This window comes from Anabas testudineus, chromosome 2 (assembly GCF_900324465.2).
Source record: "Anabas testudineus chromosome 2, fAnaTes1.2, whole genome shotgun sequence".
NCBI lineage: Eukaryota > Metazoa > Chordata > Actinopteri > Anabantiformes > Anabantidae > Anabas > Anabas testudineus.
This window is the reverse complement of record NC_046611.1, coordinates 23,690,020-23,710,510: the sequence shown is the minus strand read 5'-3', so window position 1 is coordinate 23,710,510 and position 20,491 is coordinate 23,690,020. Positions and strand designations below refer to the sequence as shown.

Genomic DNA, 20,491 nt, shown 5'->3' with positions numbered 1-20,491 from the left:
ATTCATCCTCCATCTGTGTCATCAGTTTCTCCTCCTTTCCTGTCTCAGAGTTGTCCCAATCAGCTCGGTCCCTGTTGTAATCTACCCAGAAATCCCACTAATACTTTTATTCTCCGGTATCTGATCGCAACTTTCATTATGTGCCATTCATACATATACATATATACATGGGCTGTGTATTACCGTGCATATTGTAGAGAGATGATTGCAAGGTTGACAAATACTTCATCTTTTTTTTTTATTTACAGCACTTTGCAGAAAATTTCCGTGTTTATGACAGACCTACCATCACATGGTTTACAATTCTGCTTGATTTGTTAAGATCACAAACCTCCTGCCTTGATCAGCACTTTAGAACAGCAGCCAGCAGGCGGCTCTAAATCATGGAAACCTGTGCCAGTGAACAAAAAGTCCTTTTTTAAAAAATCTGAAAACATTTCCACTGTGCATTTCATCCAAATGAATCCACACTGAGCACGATGCCTCCACAGCAATATTTATGACTCCTTCAAAATGCTGTGACTCTTGCCAGGGACCAATAGCACAATTCAAGCAATGGGCTTTTGATTTGTGCATGTGCTTGTGAATAACTGATGGTAATGATGATGGAGTGGGGGAGGTGCGTCACATTAGTCAATCCACACAATGATGTGGCCTCAGGATGAGGTGACCTGCAAGTCTAAGATCAGTTTATCATTGAAGATCAGTTTACCAGTCTTCAATCTCCTTTGTGGCTGCGAACAACTTGCAAACTTACATCGATCAGAAAGTCCTGCACAGAGGAACGGTGCCAATGAGCAGTACACACACTGTACAAGACACATGCACAAGAGAGTCCACATCTTGTGCTATGCATGTGAAAGTCGTATTTAATAAGTAATACTGATGGAATTAAGCCCCAGCCGTGTTGAGAAAGAAAGGTTTGAGTCTTTCTTGGAGTCAGAAAAATAATAATCCACTCTTATTTGCATTTATTGCACATGGTGACATTGGTTCATTTCACTGCTTCGCCTTGCTGCTACTGTTCAGCTCTTCTTTAAGGACACAAAGCAGGCTTGCATCTGGGCGTCTCCAGTGTAAATCTGTGATCAGTGTCTAAATGCACCAAATCTGAGTTTGGCACAGGCTCATTTCCATTTAAATTTTCTGGCATGCGTCCTTCCTCAGCAGCTGAGGATCTTGATAAAGGCCCGTCTGAACTCGATGTTGAAGGTGGTGTAGATAACAGGGTTTAGGGCACTGTTGACATACCCCAGCCAGGTGAAAGCACTGTAAAGTGCAGGAGGCACGTAGCATGTCCTGCAGTGGGTGTTCAGAATGTGAGTCACAAAGAAAGGCAGCCAGCAGATGAGAAACACCCCTGGAGCAGCCAGAGAGTTATGGACAGAGGATGATAGGGTGTAATGGAGGGTGTGAGTGGGACAGAGTGATGGGCAAAATAGAGATTGGAAAAAAATAAAAGTAAGTAGAGAGAATGTGAAACAAAGGGAAATGTGTTTAAAGTGTAAATTTGAGGGGGAGGAAGAGAGAGGACAGAAAAAAAAGAAGCATTATGTGTTAATCAGGATCACAATTCATGTTCACTAAACCTCAGACAGCAACTGTTCAGTCTCAGTTTAGCAACCACAACCAGACATAGACAGGCGTTAGATTTCTCGTCATGGTTGAAATGGTCTACATGAACAATTTAAAGAATAGATCATAGATAACAACATGTTTACTTAGCTAACTGCTAGACTGAGACATCCACTGTGTGGAACCATGCAAGTACCTTAAATCAGAGTTAAGTTGATAGAGCGAAACACTGTATATAACATTTTGGAAGGTGTTATTATTTTTATTATTCAAAACTGAAATGCATAAGAAAAAGAAAAAGAAAAAGGCCATGGACGTCTAAATAAAAGAAAAAAAATCTTCATACTAGACTACAATCTACAGTAATACAGCAAAGAATAGCTGATAATGTCACAGTAACTAATGTAACTAATTATTATGAGAGGCTGCACATGAAGTTTGAAAAAGAAAAAAAAAGGTCTGCTGCTTTTGAGTGGAACATCTATCGCCTTTAAGAATAGAAACAGGCTTTGGTTTCCAATTAACCTGTGTTTTTTAATGGTATCCGTGTAAGTCTTGAGGTTAGTCAATATTCCCAGCAGTGGTCGACAGGTTATAGTTTGATGTATAAACAACTGCCGCATTGTTAAAATACTCATTAAATTCAAAGACTTTAATTGGGGTCACATCGTTACAAGAAAGCAGCAGTGAGTCGTCTGAAAAGCAGGTGGGAAGTGGGCAGGACCGAGATCATCTTCTGTGCATGCACCTCTGTTTTCACTGACACCACAGTAATATAATCAGACACCTCTGATTATATTTTGTTGGAGAGATCTATGCTGTGCCAGGGGTAACTGGACCATTTTATAGAAACCTGGCTGATAATTCAAGCATGAGGAAGCTGTGTCACGAGCTACAGTTTGTCAATGAACCTGAAGCGAGCCACACTTTTACTTTTTGACATTTCAACTTGATTTATTGCAGCTCTGCAAAATACGTAGCTAATGCACACGTGCTGGTGCCATCACGGTCTGGTGAGAATGCAGTACAGGTGACGGGGTACATACAGGATAGCAGAAAAGACCATCAGAGAAATGTTAAGGGAGTGAGGAGATGCCATATAAGCAACTCAACCATATATTGGATAAAACTGCCTGTATTAAGTGTTACCATGACATTTACGGTCTTCTCTTCAGGTTATGCCAGTTAAGGCAGTCTCTACTCACCAAGCACAATGGCCAGCATCTGTGTAGCCTTCTTCTCCCGTGCGTGCATGCTCCTGAACCGCTGATTGCTGGTATGAGAGTAAGGAATTGGCTTTAGAGATGTGTGTGTTCGTCCATTGGACAGATCCTTCACCTCGCAACTCATCCTGACAGGTGGATGTTCATTCTGGTTGTTCTCTCCGGCCTCCTCCTCCTCCTCCCCTTGCTCCTGATCCAGATCCAGCTCGGTGCGGCCACAGGAAGCATGGCTGATGCTACAGTAGTTTTGTGTATCCACTGGGGGCAGCACTGAGTTCTCCACTGGTCCCGTCTTTGGATGTTTGCGCCACAGACATCCTGAAAGCAGGTTGGGTTTGGAGGAACCTGAAGGCTCTACACTCTGCTGCGAGGACAAAGGATAGATGATTACCAACTTGCATAGCAAGAACGATTCCTGTCAGCTCACACACACATTTTATGCACAAACCTACTAAGTGCAATGTTAATTAAAGCTGCACTCAATATTTTATATAAATTAAATACTCGTTTGTTGTAATAACAAACTGTAGAATAATAAAATCTATTTAAAATGTATAGAAAGCAAACTTCGGTGCTATCTTTCTTTAACCTAATGTAGAAAATATTGGAAGCAGAGGGCTTCAAAACTAACCCAACAAAGAGGTGAATAAAAAGTTGGAAGATTTGGACAATACATCTCTGAGGTGCTGTTCAAACAGACTGCAATTGTCTCCACTCCAGGTTTTTTAAACACAGCTACACTGTAGGTATCTGAAGAAGTAAGTACAGTATATTACCTATAAATGCAATATTTAATTTTTTATAGCCTGTTGACCACTTGTACCAGCGAACACTTCACCTTTCTAACCCTCCAACAAATTTAGCAACTACACATATTTATTTTGGAGCAATAAGAAGAATGATGAACTAGTTGAAGGATTATGCAACCTGTATTTCCAGACTACAAACATGGATTTCATAGCCTTCTCTTACTCACACAGTCATCTCATCACACATTTTCCTCAGGGGGAAAATTGCTGATTTGTATACTTTCTGCCTTTGAACAGTCTGGGGATTATTCAGGTGCTGCAGTGCGTCATCCTCAAGCCAGGTGACGCAAGGCAACAAGCCACGCTTCATGATTTTCAGCTACTTGTCAGACCCCTGTCCTGCGACCACACAGCACAATGAAGAACTCAATTGTGCAGGCACATACACACAGACAGACCCACATAAAAGGCTAAAAACAGCACCTCCTTGTGTGTCACCAAGTCACAATACGCCAACACAGAGAATATGAGTTAGTGAGGCATTGGACTGCAACGCTAAAGGGCTGGAAAAAAACCACAATTCAAGAATCTCTCTAGTTTAAAATATCACCTACCACTTTAATCCTTATAGGTGATAGGTCTTGCTTTGCCTTGGGAGTTTCTTCTTGTAGACAGGTTTCCTAGGAAATTAGAGGGAAGTTCAACCATTACCAACCAAGACCCACATCTTAATCAATAATCTTTGTGCCATTTATTTGGAAATGCCTTTGTTCATCTGGATTCATCTTGTTTCATCCATCATGAGATGGTGTTTTATTAAAATTTAAACAAATCCCGGTAAGTGTGCCAACATAGACAAAATTAGCAGAATTAGGATTCATGCCTGGTATATTTTTCGTCATACAACTTTAACTCCTGAGCAAAGCAGGAAGCAATTTGGCGCAACTTAATTAAAGCTTCCCACAAATGTAAATATAGTCATCACCTTTCATTCATGCATACAACAAAAGCTGCTTTTACTGTGGTAATTTTACCCGGTGTTTCTGACAACACTGTTCTTGTCCATCACTGTGATTACATGTCTCCTTTTCTACTGTAATCAAGGTAGTTACGGGGTTTTGCTTGGGATGTACAGTTTGTGCACACTGTTTCCAACAGAAAGGTCCAATATAAAGATGAAGTGTAATTTGCAAGTCATTATAAGTGTGAATAAAGAGGGGGAATGTAAATGAGGAAAAGAGAAGGAAGAGAGCGTATCTACAGGAGAAGTTAGTGAAAGGAAAAACAACTTCTTAGTACTAAAAAGTTATTCTGACCTTGAGCCCCACTTATTTCAACGATACAGACACATTTGACGTTTTTATAATGGTCTTTTTCCCGAGTCTATTTATAACTGTATTATAATTCAGTTAACACAGTTTAATAAGGCACCTGTTATAAGGGCTTATAACTTGGAACTAATGACTGTATTAAACCAATAAATCCAACACTATGTTATATATACATATATTACTTACATGTTGATAATAAATAAACCAAATAAGCAGTTACAACCATTAAGGAATCATAAAGAAAGGGTCACTACCCATCAACAAAAGGAAAATATTATTATTGTAAATTATTGTAAATATTCATCTAAATTACTAACACAAAGCAAATGTCACACTAGACAGCGACGAACACCAGCCACAACCTGGCAAAGAAGCTGCTCCTGTTAATGGCTTAAAACCTATTTATAAAGGACTTGCAAATTATTCATTAACCATTAAAAAAGGCATTAGTCACAACACAAAAATCTTTTATTTGAAAGTGGTGCTATACATAGAAATAGAAGGAAGGAGAATTAAGATAATGGTCTCACCACAGACGGTGGGTTCAAGCCTGGCTGGACCTTACCGCCGGGCTGGCCGAAGGAGATCCTTTTCCGCCTCATCCTGAGGAAGACGTAGATGCGGATGTAGACCAGCAGAGTGACAATAAAAGGAAGGTAGAAGGACACCACAGATGAATAGATCACAAAGTCAGGGTTGGAGATGGAACACACCATTGGGTCATCTGAAATAAAAGGAAACAAAAGCCTAAAATCACAGGCTAATAAAAGAGATAACAGACATAATATACTGCTGAACTCTGACCGTGGTGCATGCTCGTTAAAATGACCTTGACGATTTGTCCTCTTTCATATTCTGTGTGCATACTGATCGGTATGGTGCTCGACTCATATACTCACACATCACATCTCTTCACTTTGAGATGGAGATATGATTCATTTGACAATAATTGCACCATAAATTCAGACGTATTGATATAATAATAATAGTGAATATGACATTTTGTTTAAATAAATCAAATTTCCTATAAGCTCATAGAAATGTAAATTGAAATTTGACAAAAAGACGCAGGCTCAGTCTGTACCTGTGAAATATAGACTGCATGTCAGTAGCATGCTAAGTAAAATGATTTGTTTTTCCCTGGATGTTTAAGATTACCAACCTAAATGCACAAAGAGATGGAAACAAGGACAAACAGATACTATTTGTTATATTATAACATAGCCACTCTTTAATCCACCTTCACTAGATTCGTGTTTATCCACAGGCACCTATACAGCAACCTGCATTTTTTCAGTCCATTTCTTTTGAAGGACGATAAAGGATCCTGGACCTGATGTGAACCCTTGGGTTCCTCCTCCCAATGCGTGGTTGCATACAGACAAAACAGCTAGATTGCTGCAATCTTTAGCCATTGTATTTCACGCCTTGTAAGTGGGCTAAACCAAAGCCCTTATCTCTGTGAGTAGCTTTACATTGTGTCTGGCTAAAGCTCTTAATTGTGTGTGTGCAGTCATCCATCTGCGCTGGTGGCTATTGAAATTAAAATAGCTACTGGTAATGTTGCTCACAGTTCTGTGTCCATTTAATTCCTTAGTTGTGGATTTTCTTGTTCCCTTGTCACAATACCCAAAAACAGGAGACATGATTTTGTCAGCACTGCAGGTTTTAAATTATGCAGAACATGAAGACTCCCTAAAACAACCCTCAGGATCATCAAAGTGAACAATGAACTCTCTCCACCCATGGTAACCTCATTTGATCAGAATTTAATGCATGCAACACCACCTAAAGAAATCTGGGCAAAGTGGTGCAGTGGTTAGCACTGTCACCTCACAAAAAGCAGGTTCTGCCTGTGAATGTGAGCGTGATTGGTTGTCTGACGCTGTGTGTCAGCCTTGTAATTGACTGGCGACCTGTCCAGGGTGTACTCACCTAGTGTCAACTGGGACTGTCAACTCTGCTCAGCTAATGGATGGAAATAACTAAAAGCATAAAGGTCACCTTTGCAAAAGTAGTGAATCACAAAGTCAAGTTCAGATGCTAAAAGCAAATGTAGGCTATATGAAGTTCTGCATCAACATCACTTTAATGCAGGCACACTAAATATTACAGATAAGGGATACTGTAACATATGAATTATGATGTGGTTATAACATGATGTAGGTATGTCGAACAGACTATGTTTGGACCTGAGCTGTGTTGGCCTTTGAGGGTACAGACAACCAAACAAAAAACTAAATAGAGTACATTTATTTCTAAATTTACCAGATTGTACAATAACATATTACGTTTGTTATTGTTAAATTGAGACCGGCAAGAAATAATGAATTTGCTGGATGATATATCAGCGTGCAGACGTAGCTGCTCAAACAGTGTTTAAGTCTCAGAAATCTACTCGGGAACATTCAAGCTTTATATTCAAACCCCATTAAAATAGCCTAATTTTGCTGGTTTTGTAAGTTTGTTCCCAAGAGAAATGACACGGGACTAAGCTGTATATATGTTCTTTTAAATTAGCTGTACTGACTGTATCAGTGTTGATATATGTGACTCCTGGCAGTGGTGACTTTAGAGTCATTTTGCTACAGGCCTGAAGTCAGAAATGTATAATATGTATGAATTACAGCTCAAATGCTGACCTGCCCTAGTCTCTCCCTTAAAATCTCATTATCTACAGGCATTTTCTCATGGTAGAGAAAAGCTCAAGACAGAGCCACAAAAGGCCATTACTACCCATGATTGCTAAATTGACTCTGACGTGCTAAATTTGTAGAGTGCGCCTTCAGATCCCATTTTAGGCTGCGTTCCCTGTCCCACTGCTGACTCTGAACAACAAGTGGACTTAATCTTGACTGATTTTCAGAATAAAATGGCAACTTTTTGCCTTGCATTCTATTTTCCAGCCTGAATGACTCCACTACACGACATCTGGACACTAAAATCCTAAAATCAATAAAATATTGTTGACCTGACCTGTGGTGTTGAAGCCAAACAGCAGGGGACAAGAGACAGCGAAGGCCAGGACCCACACAGTGGCAATCATCACCAAAACTCTCTTCCTGGAGCGATGGGTGGTGTTGTACAATACGGGCATCACCACTGCGGTGTACCTGCAGACACACACACACTAAATACAGTCTGTCCAACCTTGAAAATGAGAGTGTACAGGGGATACATGGTGACATTTGAACAAAGAGAGAAATGCTGATATAGTACATTAAAAGGGAATAATTAGAGAGAGGAGGAGAGAGTTCGCTAAAAGGAATTGGGCTTTGGGGACGCCAAGACATCAACTGCTGCGAAAAAGGGTACAATATAAAGACCAACAATGGAGCAGGCATTTCTATTTAGAGACAATTTGGGTATTCAGCAATAAACCCTAGTGGAGCTTTGATTTAAGAGTTAATCAGCATAGTATATGCCAAGACTGCATAATGAGCCAGGAAAAAACTAGCTTCAGCAATGGCTCAGAAGCAGCAGCAATTATACAGGACCCCTACCCAAAGTGAATGTGATGTTATGTTGTTTAGAGCCAGATAACTGCCATGACTGTTTATCCTCATCAGACTAATTACTTCTTCTTCTCTGGGCAAAACACAGGGCAAAATCCCGAACCAGACACAGACACCCCCGTCCCTTGCTGCTTTACATTGCTGCTATACTGACATCTGGTTAAATAAAAGCAAAGTGTAGCGTAGTGGTAACAAATAATGTATATGGTTCATTCATGGTTTTATTGATCAAGTGCTGCTCAAAGTAAGATTTCTAGTTAGGGATGAAAGGCTCTGAGTCACCACTCAAAATACGGCCTACTGTAAGTACTTTCACAAAGACACTTCACCTTGAAGTTTGATACAAGGGCTTCTGAGCTGCAGTATTTATGCTGTCTTGGTTTTTGACTTGAACTTTTAATGGGTGACAAAGCCTCTATCTGCTATCACAGCATGATTTGCTTTGACGTCACACAATTCAGTCACACAGGTAATGATGTGTTGTACACAATTAGTGATACAAGGCCCCTGGTGCTTTACATGAATGTCACACTGCAAAGTGTATGATGTTTAGTAGACTCACAGGGAACAGGACACCGAAAAACTTTACCCCTCGGAGAAAAATTATGTATTATACACAAAACAATAAAGTATATGCCAGCTGGTACTGTATGTAACCAAGTACAAGTAAAGGAATCAGCCCTTGGGATTATTAAAGTTCTGTGAATCTTGAAAAGATACTAAAAGTGTTCATAAAGTGCCCACCAGCTCCAGTCTTGTGAACACGTTACATATTGCTGCTGTAAAATAAAAAAAATGTTGTTGAGTTATAGTTGTTCTGTATTTTACCATACACAAATTGACAGGTTCTGAAATAAGTCACTTTAAACTACAGAGGAGCATAAAACCATTCAGCCAAGAAACAAGAGAAGTCATTGGTCGGGAATATTTTATTATCTCTGTAGATAACCACAACATTAATATTAATCTGTTAGGGAGCCATGGGTCAGAAAAACACCTGTTCTAATCCAATGAGCTTAAAGTTATTTATTTTATATTTGCCTCAGCTATTGAAAACAGAAACAAACCAAACGCATGCTGGTCAGGACTCAAAACCCTGCCCATAAAGACACTTACACGTAGGGTAAATATAACAGATGAGAGAGGACCAAGGCTGTGTTTCTTCTCTGGGACAAAATCAGCTCGGAAATGAGAAAAGTTTAGTCAAATTATAACTGTGGACAATGATCTATTCATTTTCTAACTGTAGAGAATGATTTGCCACCTTTTACTGAAGCAAGTTAATGTAGAACAGAAACTTTTGGGATCTAAAACTAATGTAGAATTGATTATCATCTGCGTAGAAATAGTTAACTATCTTTAAAATGACTTATTAACAGAACTGGATCAAAGACTGAGTCACAGTTGACACAGTCTTGAACAGTAACTGAAAAACTTCTGTCTAAAAGGAAAGAGGAGAACAATTTCAAGGTTGATCCACAGATACACATTCAGTGCCTGTGCCTCTCCTCAAGGTAAAGTGGTCGACTGGATCAATAGCAGCACTGAGATTCAACTGTACCAACACAGAATAATCTAACGCATCACTACTGAAGAAATAATTTAAAACTCTGAGAAGAGCTTTTTTTGTTGGGTGCAATCAACAGAAACCAGACTGAAACTTTTCAAGACTCTTTCTCAAGACCTTAGCCAAGGTAACTTAGAAATGGGCCTGTAGCTCGGGGGGCAAGGAAGAGTCAAGATTGGATTTTTTTGAGAAGTGGTTGAATAACAGCGTATTTGAAATAGACTGGGACTTGACCAGATGTGAATGAATTATTGATTGCAGTGTACAAAGAAGTGGGTGCAATGTCAAAGGGACAAGAGGAGTTTTTCAGGGTTTTAAGAAACCTGCTCAGAAAATTGGTGAGCTCTTGTAGTGAAAGTGTAGAAAAAACCTTTAGCATTGTTGGCTGGGAAGGAAAAGTAAACAGGAAATAAATAGGTGATATATCATTTATCCTGCCAACAAAGAAGGACTGAAGCAACAAAGAGCAGTTGATGCAGTAGTAACAATGCTACCTGCCGTGTTTTTAGAATTACTTTGACTATTAGAGATTATAAAAGTAGTTTTGGCATCACTAACCATGTTATTGCAAAGTCTAAACTTTTTATAACACTGCAATGGGTCTGTAAATATTGTCTCTGATCCACTAGGAGTAACTGATTACAGGGAACAATTTGGTTTAGTAAGGAGCAACTTTATCGAGCACTAAAATGCAGTGCTCATGAAAAATGTACTTTGTTGGACATAATTACAAGGTTCTGGTGTAAAGCAGTCAAAAGAGAGGCTGCAGAGAGATGATTTAGGAAGAGAGAGCTAATTACATGGCTCAACACAAGCCGAGGAATTTAAATAAAAAGCACAAGTCAAACACAGATAAGAATATGTTCAGAATAAACAAAATCAATGTTTAAATCAGAGCACAGCCAGGCTGTGGTCTCGGATGTTTGTAGGGCCTGATACAGCAGACCTGGATTATGAGGTGAGATGACAATAAAACAAGAAGTAAAGTTTCCAGAGTCACCATCATTAAGAATGTGAAATTCACCAAGAACCATCAAGTATAGATAATATGAAAATAGATGCGGGAAAATCACTGAATTCCTGGGGGGCGGCAGTAACTTAGGTGGTAGAGCAGTCGCCTACAGACCCCAGGGTCAGTTGTTTGATTCCCGGTTCCTCCTGGCTACTAGCCGTAGTAGCGCTGACTCAGTATGGCAGCTGTCCAGAAAAAAATTACCCCAAGGGGATCAATAAAGTATACATTATTATTATTATTAAAAGAGCTGGTAGAGCTGGGTGGATGGCCACATAAAATGCATTAAAAGGAATTTGGCACATCCAACTTCTTTAGTACTTCAGCAAGCGACATAAGATTCAAGCTTATGTGTATACAACACAGCAAACCGCATAACCCCATCTCATGAAGCCTAAGGGGCGCCAGTCACACCCGGTCACTGCACCAAACTACTGCCAATAAACCTGCATGGTTTCAATCTCTGCATTATCAGTAAATATTTTTGTTCATGAGGTAAATCAGTTAATGATAAATAATCAATTAACCATTCGAATGGTTCACCAGAAGTGGAGCCATTTTCTGATGAGTGACAGCTGGGGTGACTGGGCACCAGTTGGTAGTGCAGTCGTCCATGAACCAGAGGGTCAGTAGATCCTCCTATCCATCCTTGAGCAAGACAGTGAACCCCCAAGGAGAAGCCCCTTGAGTGCAGCAGACATCCACAACAGTTTCCACATGGGACACAATATCTTCCTTCTCAGTTGCTTCCCCTGGTGCTAGTGGAGGTACAACTAGCAACAAAGATTGTGGAACACCAACCAATAGATTTGGACGACGGTGATCCACCACAAACACTTTGTAGGACAGTCTGTAGGAAAGTGACTGTACAGAAACAAATCTATCCACAACATACAGATTCACAGAGCAACAAGCAGGTGGGCAATGGCAATGACAAACACATGCACCGAACATTAAATCAACAAACTGATTTCATTAGTAATAATTTGATTACTGATCATTTTATTTTGGGATATGCACCATGTGACCTTTTGGGTGGCTAAATGCTTAACCTGGTTGGTAATCCATGTCTGCACTTGACAACAGTATGTTATGGAAGCACTCACTGGAAAGCCTTACTTTAGAATAAAATAACTATCCTATACCTCCCCCATATCTAGAGTCTCTCATACTGTAACATGTAGAAATACATACAGGCACATCTAGCCTGATATTTCAGCACTGAACTTCTCCAGGAAGTTTTGAAATATCTATGAACTGGCGTGAACAAACGAAGCATGGAAATATAGAAATTTAACATGGTTGATATTTATACTAGAGATGCCTGGCAGCAATTGTAGTTATGCACAATAAACACAGCAAATACACACACCCATTCATACAGATTCACGCTGCACACTCACCTGTCAATGCTGATAGCACACAGGTTGAGGATACTGGCGGTACACATCATCACATCCAGCGTGACAAAGATGTTACAGTAGAGCCGGCTGAAAAGCCAGGCGCCGCCAACCACCTGCACAGGACAGAGAGGTAGATTAACAACGCACACGTGTCTCTTCCCCTTTGCTTCACCGTGAAGTGTGAAGCACCCATCAAGTGCATACACTCATGCATGTAACAAAAAGGCAAGGAAGAAGGAAATATGTACACATACAGAGATAATAAGAGATAGTTTGGCCCCCATTATATAAAAATAAAACAAGTGTGATCTGATATTCACCCTGATGTTTTCAAATTAGGCATTTGTGTTATTAATTTGTCTTGTTTTTGCAAATATTCTTTATGCCAACATACAGTACTTACAATACATCCCTCTGATAATACTGGCTGCAAGATACTAAAATAGTGGAGTGAAGCGTCACATAAATGATGCACATGTTGTTAGCATGTAATGAGAAAGCAGACTCGAGGCAAAGTGGCTAACATGGGTTTAATTCCACATTTCTGTTCTCACTGCTTAGAATGGACATTAACCCCAAGCTAGACCAACAACTTCCCAAACCCCCATATCTTCACTTCCATCCCCCCCAGTACTGAGTACTGCTTAGACTGACAGGCTCACTTAGGCTCCATAATGCCTGGTAATAACTGGCTGACAAAGATAAATGGGATCCAAGCATTGCCTGACTACTGAATCTCTTAAATCCAAGATGGGAATACGCTGTATGCCTACTTCGCAGAGAGGCAGCAGGCACCTATGAGAATATGAACACGAACACACAAACACGTACAAAGATTCAAATAGACAGCAATCTCTCTCTCTCTCATGTAAACAGAGATGCAAATACAAACACATCAACTTAACCCTGATTTTAATGCCTAACCTTAAGCCAAATCCTAGCCTAACCTAATCTTAAACCATACAAATCAGTTTACTTGGTCATGGTTAGCGCCACAAAGCCTGTGAAAAGGGCTGTTTAAAGTCTTCTGAGCCTCTGCTTGAGCTTCAGAAAATATCAAGTCTCAAAAAACAACCCTCATCATGTAGTAGTGATATTGTCAGGATTGTCTTGTCTTTGTAATTGGGAGAACAATTTTTAAACCAATTGCCTCAAACTAGGGGTTTTGCAGTTTGAAAAACATTGATGTTTTGCAAATAGCCAGGTTGTAATGACAGAAATGCATTGTGGGAATTGAAGGCTCATTTTCAGAGCTTTTACCCATAAAGATGTGTCACAAATGTATATTGCATACTACTTCTAAGAAGGTGGGTGTGATCACATAGGAGAAGTGACAAAATAATTAACTCAAAAAAAGTCATTATGCATTTTAAATAACTGAAGATTGATTTATTTGTGTGCTGTTGGTTGCACACTATTGATCCACCACACACCGCACAAAGGAAAACGAGGAGCTGCTCACAAATGTACAAGAAACGAGAATAAATTGCAGGTAGTTTGATGCGCCCACAAAAGGATCTGGGAAAACAAAATAAGTATGACATCTTCAGAAAAAACATTTTCGACTGATATCTCCCTGTGAACGACTTGTATCAATTCCAATGACCACAAAATGATAATGCTGACTTTTGTATACCTGGTATACACTTTATACAATTAACATACAAAAAGCATAGATTTTGAACACAACCTGGGGATAATAATTAAGATATTGATTCTGACCACTCTCTTTTTAATCTGTTTTACATACAATATACACTGTATGTATCTAAAGGAGATTACAGTAGTGGCTGGACCATGATGATGGACCACAACATTAAAACCACTGTGTTTAGTCCTGGAGCAGTAAGAAGCTGGAACAGCAGTTGTTAGGAAACTGGGAAATGAAGGCAGAAGACTGAGTGTTGATTATAGTGAGAAAAGGAAGTTGATTTAGTGAAATAGTGAAGGGTTGAAATTTGTGTTCACACAGAGGGTTAAAATACGAAGTGACCACAAAATTGTTTGTGGAAATGGCTGTAAAACATATGTAGGCTTCAAAAAGAGAAGCTCTTATTTATATACACAGATACATTTAAAGCTTTTGTCTTGACAAAAGTTGGAGGGATGCATACATTTGTATTGTTTCATGTCATATATTTTTTTATATTATGAAATACAACAACGATGATAACAGCTTGACCTGAAGGAGGAGTAACCTCTGCACAAGAAACGGAACCGTTTCCATATTCAGGTCATATACTGTATTTGCTGAGGCTGAACAACATTCTTTAGGATGAATTGTGCAAAGTCAACAATCAGTCATTGCTGCCAATACAACCACTTCCTTCAAGAATAGTCATAAATCAAGCGTAGCATCCAGGGATATCGTGGCTCGCTGAAGGGTATGTGATTAGTACCTGTGGGGAGAGCGATACCTAGTCGCTTCTCCTTCCAAGACACTCCCTGCAGAAAGAAAATCAACAGCCCTCTGGTCTGACCCTCCATCCTTCAGACTAGAGCTCACAGGGAGACGGTGACAGTTTTAGGAGCTAAAACTCTTTGACTCTAGACTAAATTTCCATATTAGTCGACTCTCTCAACTTTACATTCCTGCTAAATGAACTACTATTGTACTTTTTTAAATTGAATTTCTCTTTAATAAATGAATAACCCATTCTTTGTGGGATTCTAAGTCTCCTCTTTGAATGTGAAATGAAAGAGTTACACTCAGATATGAAAAAAGTAGCACATGCTTTCCTGGCATGACTGCTTACGCGAAAGTTGAACACATGACTGAGTCCTGCCGAGGCTCCTGGCCGCCTTCATTTGCCTTTCATAGGATATAATCATCTTTAATCTGTCAGCTTCAGCGCACTGAGTGTTTCAGGCTTTTTTCTGGTTGACCTGCTGTTGAATCTTCTGCGCACTGTGAGAAATAGCCCTTTCTGTAAACAGTGAGCAAACTTTGGGCAGCGGGGTGGCTGCTTGATAAACATAACTGGACTTCCACCAGATGATTTTTAAGACCTCATGTGGGCAAACACCTGACCTTAAGCAACACACTTGGCCTCCCTAAGCTTCAAGGATACTGACTCCACACACTCATAAGCGCGAGCCTGTGTGCTTATACAAACAGGGCACTTTTGCAATATATTTTCAGTGTAGCAGAGTATTACTTTGATAAAATATGGATGCCTGCGGGTCATGTGCACTGGTGCAGTTAATGGAGCTTCTGAAAAGCAAGTGACATGAAGAGGTAGGCGGAGGAAATTAACAATTAGCAGACAAACTATGTTACACTAGTGAATAGTCTGTGAAGTGTAAATAAAAAGGAACAGCAGCCATAAAAAGCAGTTTGCCTTCCGGATTCAGTAAAAATATTTAAATTCACAGGTTTACAACTGCACCTTTATAATTTGAAGCTTGGCCAATTACCTACAGCAGATGGAGTCGTAATTTGTTAATATTCAATATGTCCTCCAGCGATTACGTATAATCTACATGAATAGGGAAACACTATCTACATCATTACTGTCTTCCCATCACCCACACTGTTGTCACAACATAATAAGCTCCAAATGGCCATCATCCTTTTGAGACATTCACTCCTTTTCATTAATCTTCGGGCATCTGAATGGGGTGGCTGACTAACTTTCTCCTCTCCTCTCCTCTCTTCTCCCATGTCAGCTCCTCAGTCACTGCCAAGCATCTGTATTTCAATCTCTTCCACATCCTGAATACTTCATCTCCACTTGATCACCCTTCTTTCCTTCAGAAATGTACGTGAATTGTTGGAAGCAATGCATCGATGGTGAATAAGGTTGGTTTTTTTTTGTGCTGATTATTCAGCTAATTGTTTGGATGTTTTAACCTTGATTTAAAAGCCTAACCAGGCATAGCTGCAGCTATATACATCACATCTGTTGCATTGCTGGTCTGTATGATCCCTGTCAAATAAACAGTGCCACAGATCAAAGCAGACAGACACCCTGACCCACTCACCTCCAAGTACACAGCCCAGGGCATAACCAGCGAAGCCACAAGCAGGTCGGCCACAGCCAGGCTGACCACCAGATAGTTGGTAGTGGTCTGGAGGGAACGCTCCCTCAGCACAGCCAGACACACCAACACATTCCCAAACACAATGGCCAGGATGAGTAAGGAGTAGAGCATAGCATAGTAGTTCCGCTCGCCCTCGTCCTGCCCCGATGCCTCTGAGCTGTCATTCCTCTCGTCCCGTCTGAGGAGGTCTGACTCGTTCCAGAGCTGCTCTGCGCTGCTAAACGTCGCCATGGAGACGTCCTGGTGACATGGGAGATTTTGCAAACCTACCAGATGAAAAAGAGTTACCACATTATCACAACTTCCCCTCATCTGGATTCACATTAAAATACAGACATAACATTTGTAAAATCTCATTAGTAAAACGAAAACGCAGCATATTAACCATCAGATGATGATGGCAGCATCACTCCAGGTCAGAGGCCTACAGGGAGGCATCTCCTGGCTCCTAGCAACAGTGGTTATATGGACTGATAAAATGGTTGAAATGCATCCCTGCACTAATGTTCTTTGCTGTACACTGGCACGTGTTTTAGTTTTCCTGCTGCATAAAACATTAAGACTCATATTGATGCCCCCTCAAGATGTGAATGCTATAGATAAAACCAACTCCATGAAGACTCAGCAGAAATTCACGCACATTGACAATGCAATTTATGATTATTGTAGATGCGGCTCTTTAGTTCATCTAAATGCCTTTTAACACAACTAACAGAAACAGAAACTAAGAAGCAGAGATGGTAACTTTAATGAGGAGTTGGCTGTGTGCCTTTGAGCAGTGTCAGTGAGGTTAGCTCATTGGAGAGGGGTAATAAGTCTGTGATGCCACCCTGAGAGGTCTGAGCCTCTGCACCCGGGCTCTGCTCCTTGCCCTCCATTCTTCCTCTCTTGTATTCCCAAACCTCCCTCCCTGGCCTCAGTCCAGATAAACCCGCTGTGGTAATGCTCGCACCTGTGTCTAGATGGTAAACAAACTGATCCATCTCATCCAGCATCCCCCTCACTTTCTGTGACAGAACTAGTGAGAAAGACACCAAGACCTGGATCAAATCCAAGTAGCTTTTAAAGATTTCCTCAGTCTATAATTCCACTCACTTCCTCCTCCTCTGCGGCTCCAGTATCATATTATTGTCCACAAGAGAACGTGGAGAAGCAAAAGGAAAACCTGCCGCTGATACCGATCACCTTGAAGCCTCCTAATAGGAGTGCAGCACTTGGTTTATCACAAAATTAGGTGTGACAGGAGGGAGGGAGCTCATATAGGAAAAGCACAGCCATGCACACACAACCTATAGACTGTTTGCACACATGATGCAGTGCAGCGTTTGTTTATACTTGTAGCACAAGTGTTAATTGAAACCAATTTCCTGCTTTGTTTGCTGTACCTGCCTCTCATATAAACCATCTGATGCTGCTCTTCAAGTGTCAATGTGCTGTACTCAGATCATCAAGTATGTGTTAAATGAGTGTGATCACACCCTTCAATGCACAATACACACATGCATGTCAACACATAGTGTTTATATTCTAAAGCCATTAAGAATAAGACATCGTTGTTGTTTAGTTTTTTTTTTTTTTTTTTTTTACTGTATTTAAGAGCATTCACACCTTGGCTCCATTTTCACAAGAATAATAATTAACTGTGGGTCAGTTCGCTGGATGTTATGCAGCTAACCTGTCAGCAATTTAATTTTATTGTTAATTTGCTGTCTAGAAATGTATTATAGCTGCCGTGGAATTATAATTTAACCATAAAATCTGAACATTTTCAGGCTTCTCAATCAAGCTTTGAGAAAAACTGGGGTCAGATATGCTCCAGTATCACAGGGGAATAATTACGCAAAATGATCTTCCCACATTATCAATCAGAGCACATGCATGAAGAAACAATCAAGAAACAAATCAGCAGCAGATTTAACAGACACAAACGGAAAACAAGAAAACAATTCAAAGGGACGTTTAATGATGCTTGTGCGTGATGTTTCCAAAAGCAACAAAAGGTAAACAGACTTACAACACTGTTACTGTATCCAAGTGAAGAATTCATGAGATGCCATCGAGGAAACGCATCATCCACGCAGAGTTAAAAGTTGTCCGGTCACCACGTCCAGCACCGTGGGCAGAACAGCAGGAGCGCTCGGTGCCATTGCGCACGGGCGAATGTGACTGTGGGAAGCTCAAAGACGAACTGCCGCGCACTTACTTCGCATATTTCGTTTCCTTCAAAGCTCCCCAGCTCCGCGACGGCCGCTTACACGCGTGCTGAGCTTAGATTTTGCAGCCACACCGGAGGCGCGCGTATACGTGTTGGATACGTCAGGTGGTGTTTCCCTTAGCGCGGACTAGTGATGCAGGGGCAGAAGAAGATGATCAACAAAAACAGCCAAAATGACGAGTTTTACCGAAAGAATTAAACTATTATCACCCGCTTCTTATGATTCGAGCTCATGTAAAGTGTTAAAATCCTGTCCCATGGCTGTGTTTCATGACCCTGAACTAGTCTGGGTCGCGCTTTGCTGTAAGTGGCATCCGCGTAAAAATAGCCTAATGCTGGCCTCATAAAACAACTAGATGAGAGGACCAGTAAGACCTACAGAGCGTAAATTAGGTCAGACTGGGTCTATGCATGAGAACAATGTATAGACTGATACACTATTGTGGTCACAGCAAGCTATCTGGGTCTGTTTGCACGCCCATTTCATATAAAACGTACCAAAAGATAAATAAAAATAATTACTTATATACTGATAAAAAAATCCCAGGAGCTCGTCTCTTATAGCTCACATTCCTACATTCCTAGACAGTGTGCTTTGTGTTGCTATCTTTTACATGGCATTTGCAGATAAGAGTAATAAACCCCACAGGAGCCCCTACAGCGCAAACAAATGAGATCTGGACCAAACCACAGCCACCACAAGTGTACCAAAAGGAGATGTTATTTTTTCCTCTATGAACCAGTTCCAATCTGCGAAGAATCACACTTCACTGTAGAAGAAATTCAAGACTTTTTTCTAGCACCTAACTGCATTTTCATACATGATGGCGGGTGATTATTACATCGAAATGTCAGAGAAGAGGACCACATGGATAATGTTTTTTTCATTCTTAATAAATTTAATGGATAAATGGCGAAAGCACAATCACGCTCTAGATGTTATTACACAGCCTCCCTTAACATTTGTTGGAAAAGCAACGAACAGCAAGAGGTTTACAACCTGCAGTCAGCTTGTGTTCATGTAAAACAAAGTGTCCAAACGTCCTTGGTGCCCAAATTTGACCCATCCTAATACAGACTGTGGCTGGCATGAATCCATATATTTGAAACTTGCCCAAATTGATTTGAACATCCATAACAATGCTGAATTTTGACTTTGGAAGACATTATATTGCACAGCTGATTCCCCACTCATTTGGCAAATGTCTCCCTTCCCCTTCATTTGTGTATTTACAACATTAAGGAACAGGCTAAATATCTCCCATGTAAATGGCCGTTACTGGATGTGTTTTTCCACTGATTCAGTGACTTGGTGATTGATATGGTGCAAAACAGGTGTTTTGGATTGGAGGCAAACTCCTCTTTCATGGTCAAATAGAGGTCATATTAAGCTCAGTGAGAATGAGTTGGACCATTACAGCCCGTTTAACTCCCCCTAACACAGAGATCATAAACACAGCACCAATTCCTCCACCCACACCCACACACCTGCTGCATTATTGAGGTTTGGTAAATAGCCCAGATGAGATGAGGGTGTATAGAAAGGTAGAGCATGAAATGGGATCTGTTTTTTCTCTGAATAAGGGATGATGCACCATTTGCAGATGTGGCTCTTGGCAGCTGCTTGCAAAGGTGTTTCTCACAGGATCTATACCTGTCTAAACTAATACCACTGTGAAGGTCAGCCCTGAGAGGGCATTGCTAAAGTAATGATAAAGCTGGTAGTGGAAACCTGGAAATAAACCTTTTCAGAGGTAACTGATATTGTGCTGCCACCTACTGGGGGAGAGATTTAACTGATTTTACCAAACACAAACACCATCTGTGTCCCAAACACATCTTCTGCCATTTACTGAA

The 20,491-nt window shown here is 40.5% G+C and overlaps 1 protein-coding gene across 1 annotated transcript; it reads right to left on the bottom strand.

The window, feature by feature from the left end:
* Positions 1-269: 269 nt before the first annotated feature.
* On the bottom strand, positions 270-18,584 carry drd3 (dopamine receptor D3). Its single transcript, XM_026361390.1, has 8 exons — positions 18,434-18,584; positions 16,360-16,685; positions 12,376-12,488; positions 7,855-7,991; positions 5,409-5,602; positions 4,162-4,227; positions 2,781-3,162; positions 270-1,360 (listed from the first exon to the last, which is right to left on the bottom strand). Exons 2-8 carry the CDS (start codon positions 16,648-16,650, stop codon positions 1,164-1,166), a joined length of 1,380 nt encoding a protein of 459 aa, XP_026217175.1. The 5' UTR covers positions 16,651-16,685; positions 18,434-18,584; the 3' UTR covers positions 270-1,163.
* Positions 18,585-20,491: the final 1,907 nt, after the last annotated feature.

Excerpts from the sequence above, each read along its gene's own strand:
- drd3 (XM_026361390.1), bottom strand. The coding sequence starts at position 16,650 with ATGGCGACGTTTAGCAGCGCAGAGCAGCTCTGGAACGAGTCAGACCTC. Across the intron at positions 12,489-16,359 it reads CCTGGGCTGTGTACTTGGAG|GTGGTTGGCGGCGCCTGGCT; the intron begins GTGAGTGGGTCA and ends TGTCCTGTGCAG. Across the intron at positions 1,361-2,780 it reads GATGCTGGCCATTGTGCTTG|GGGTGTTTCTCATCTGCTGG; the intron begins GTGAGTAGAGAC and ends TGGCTGCTCCAG.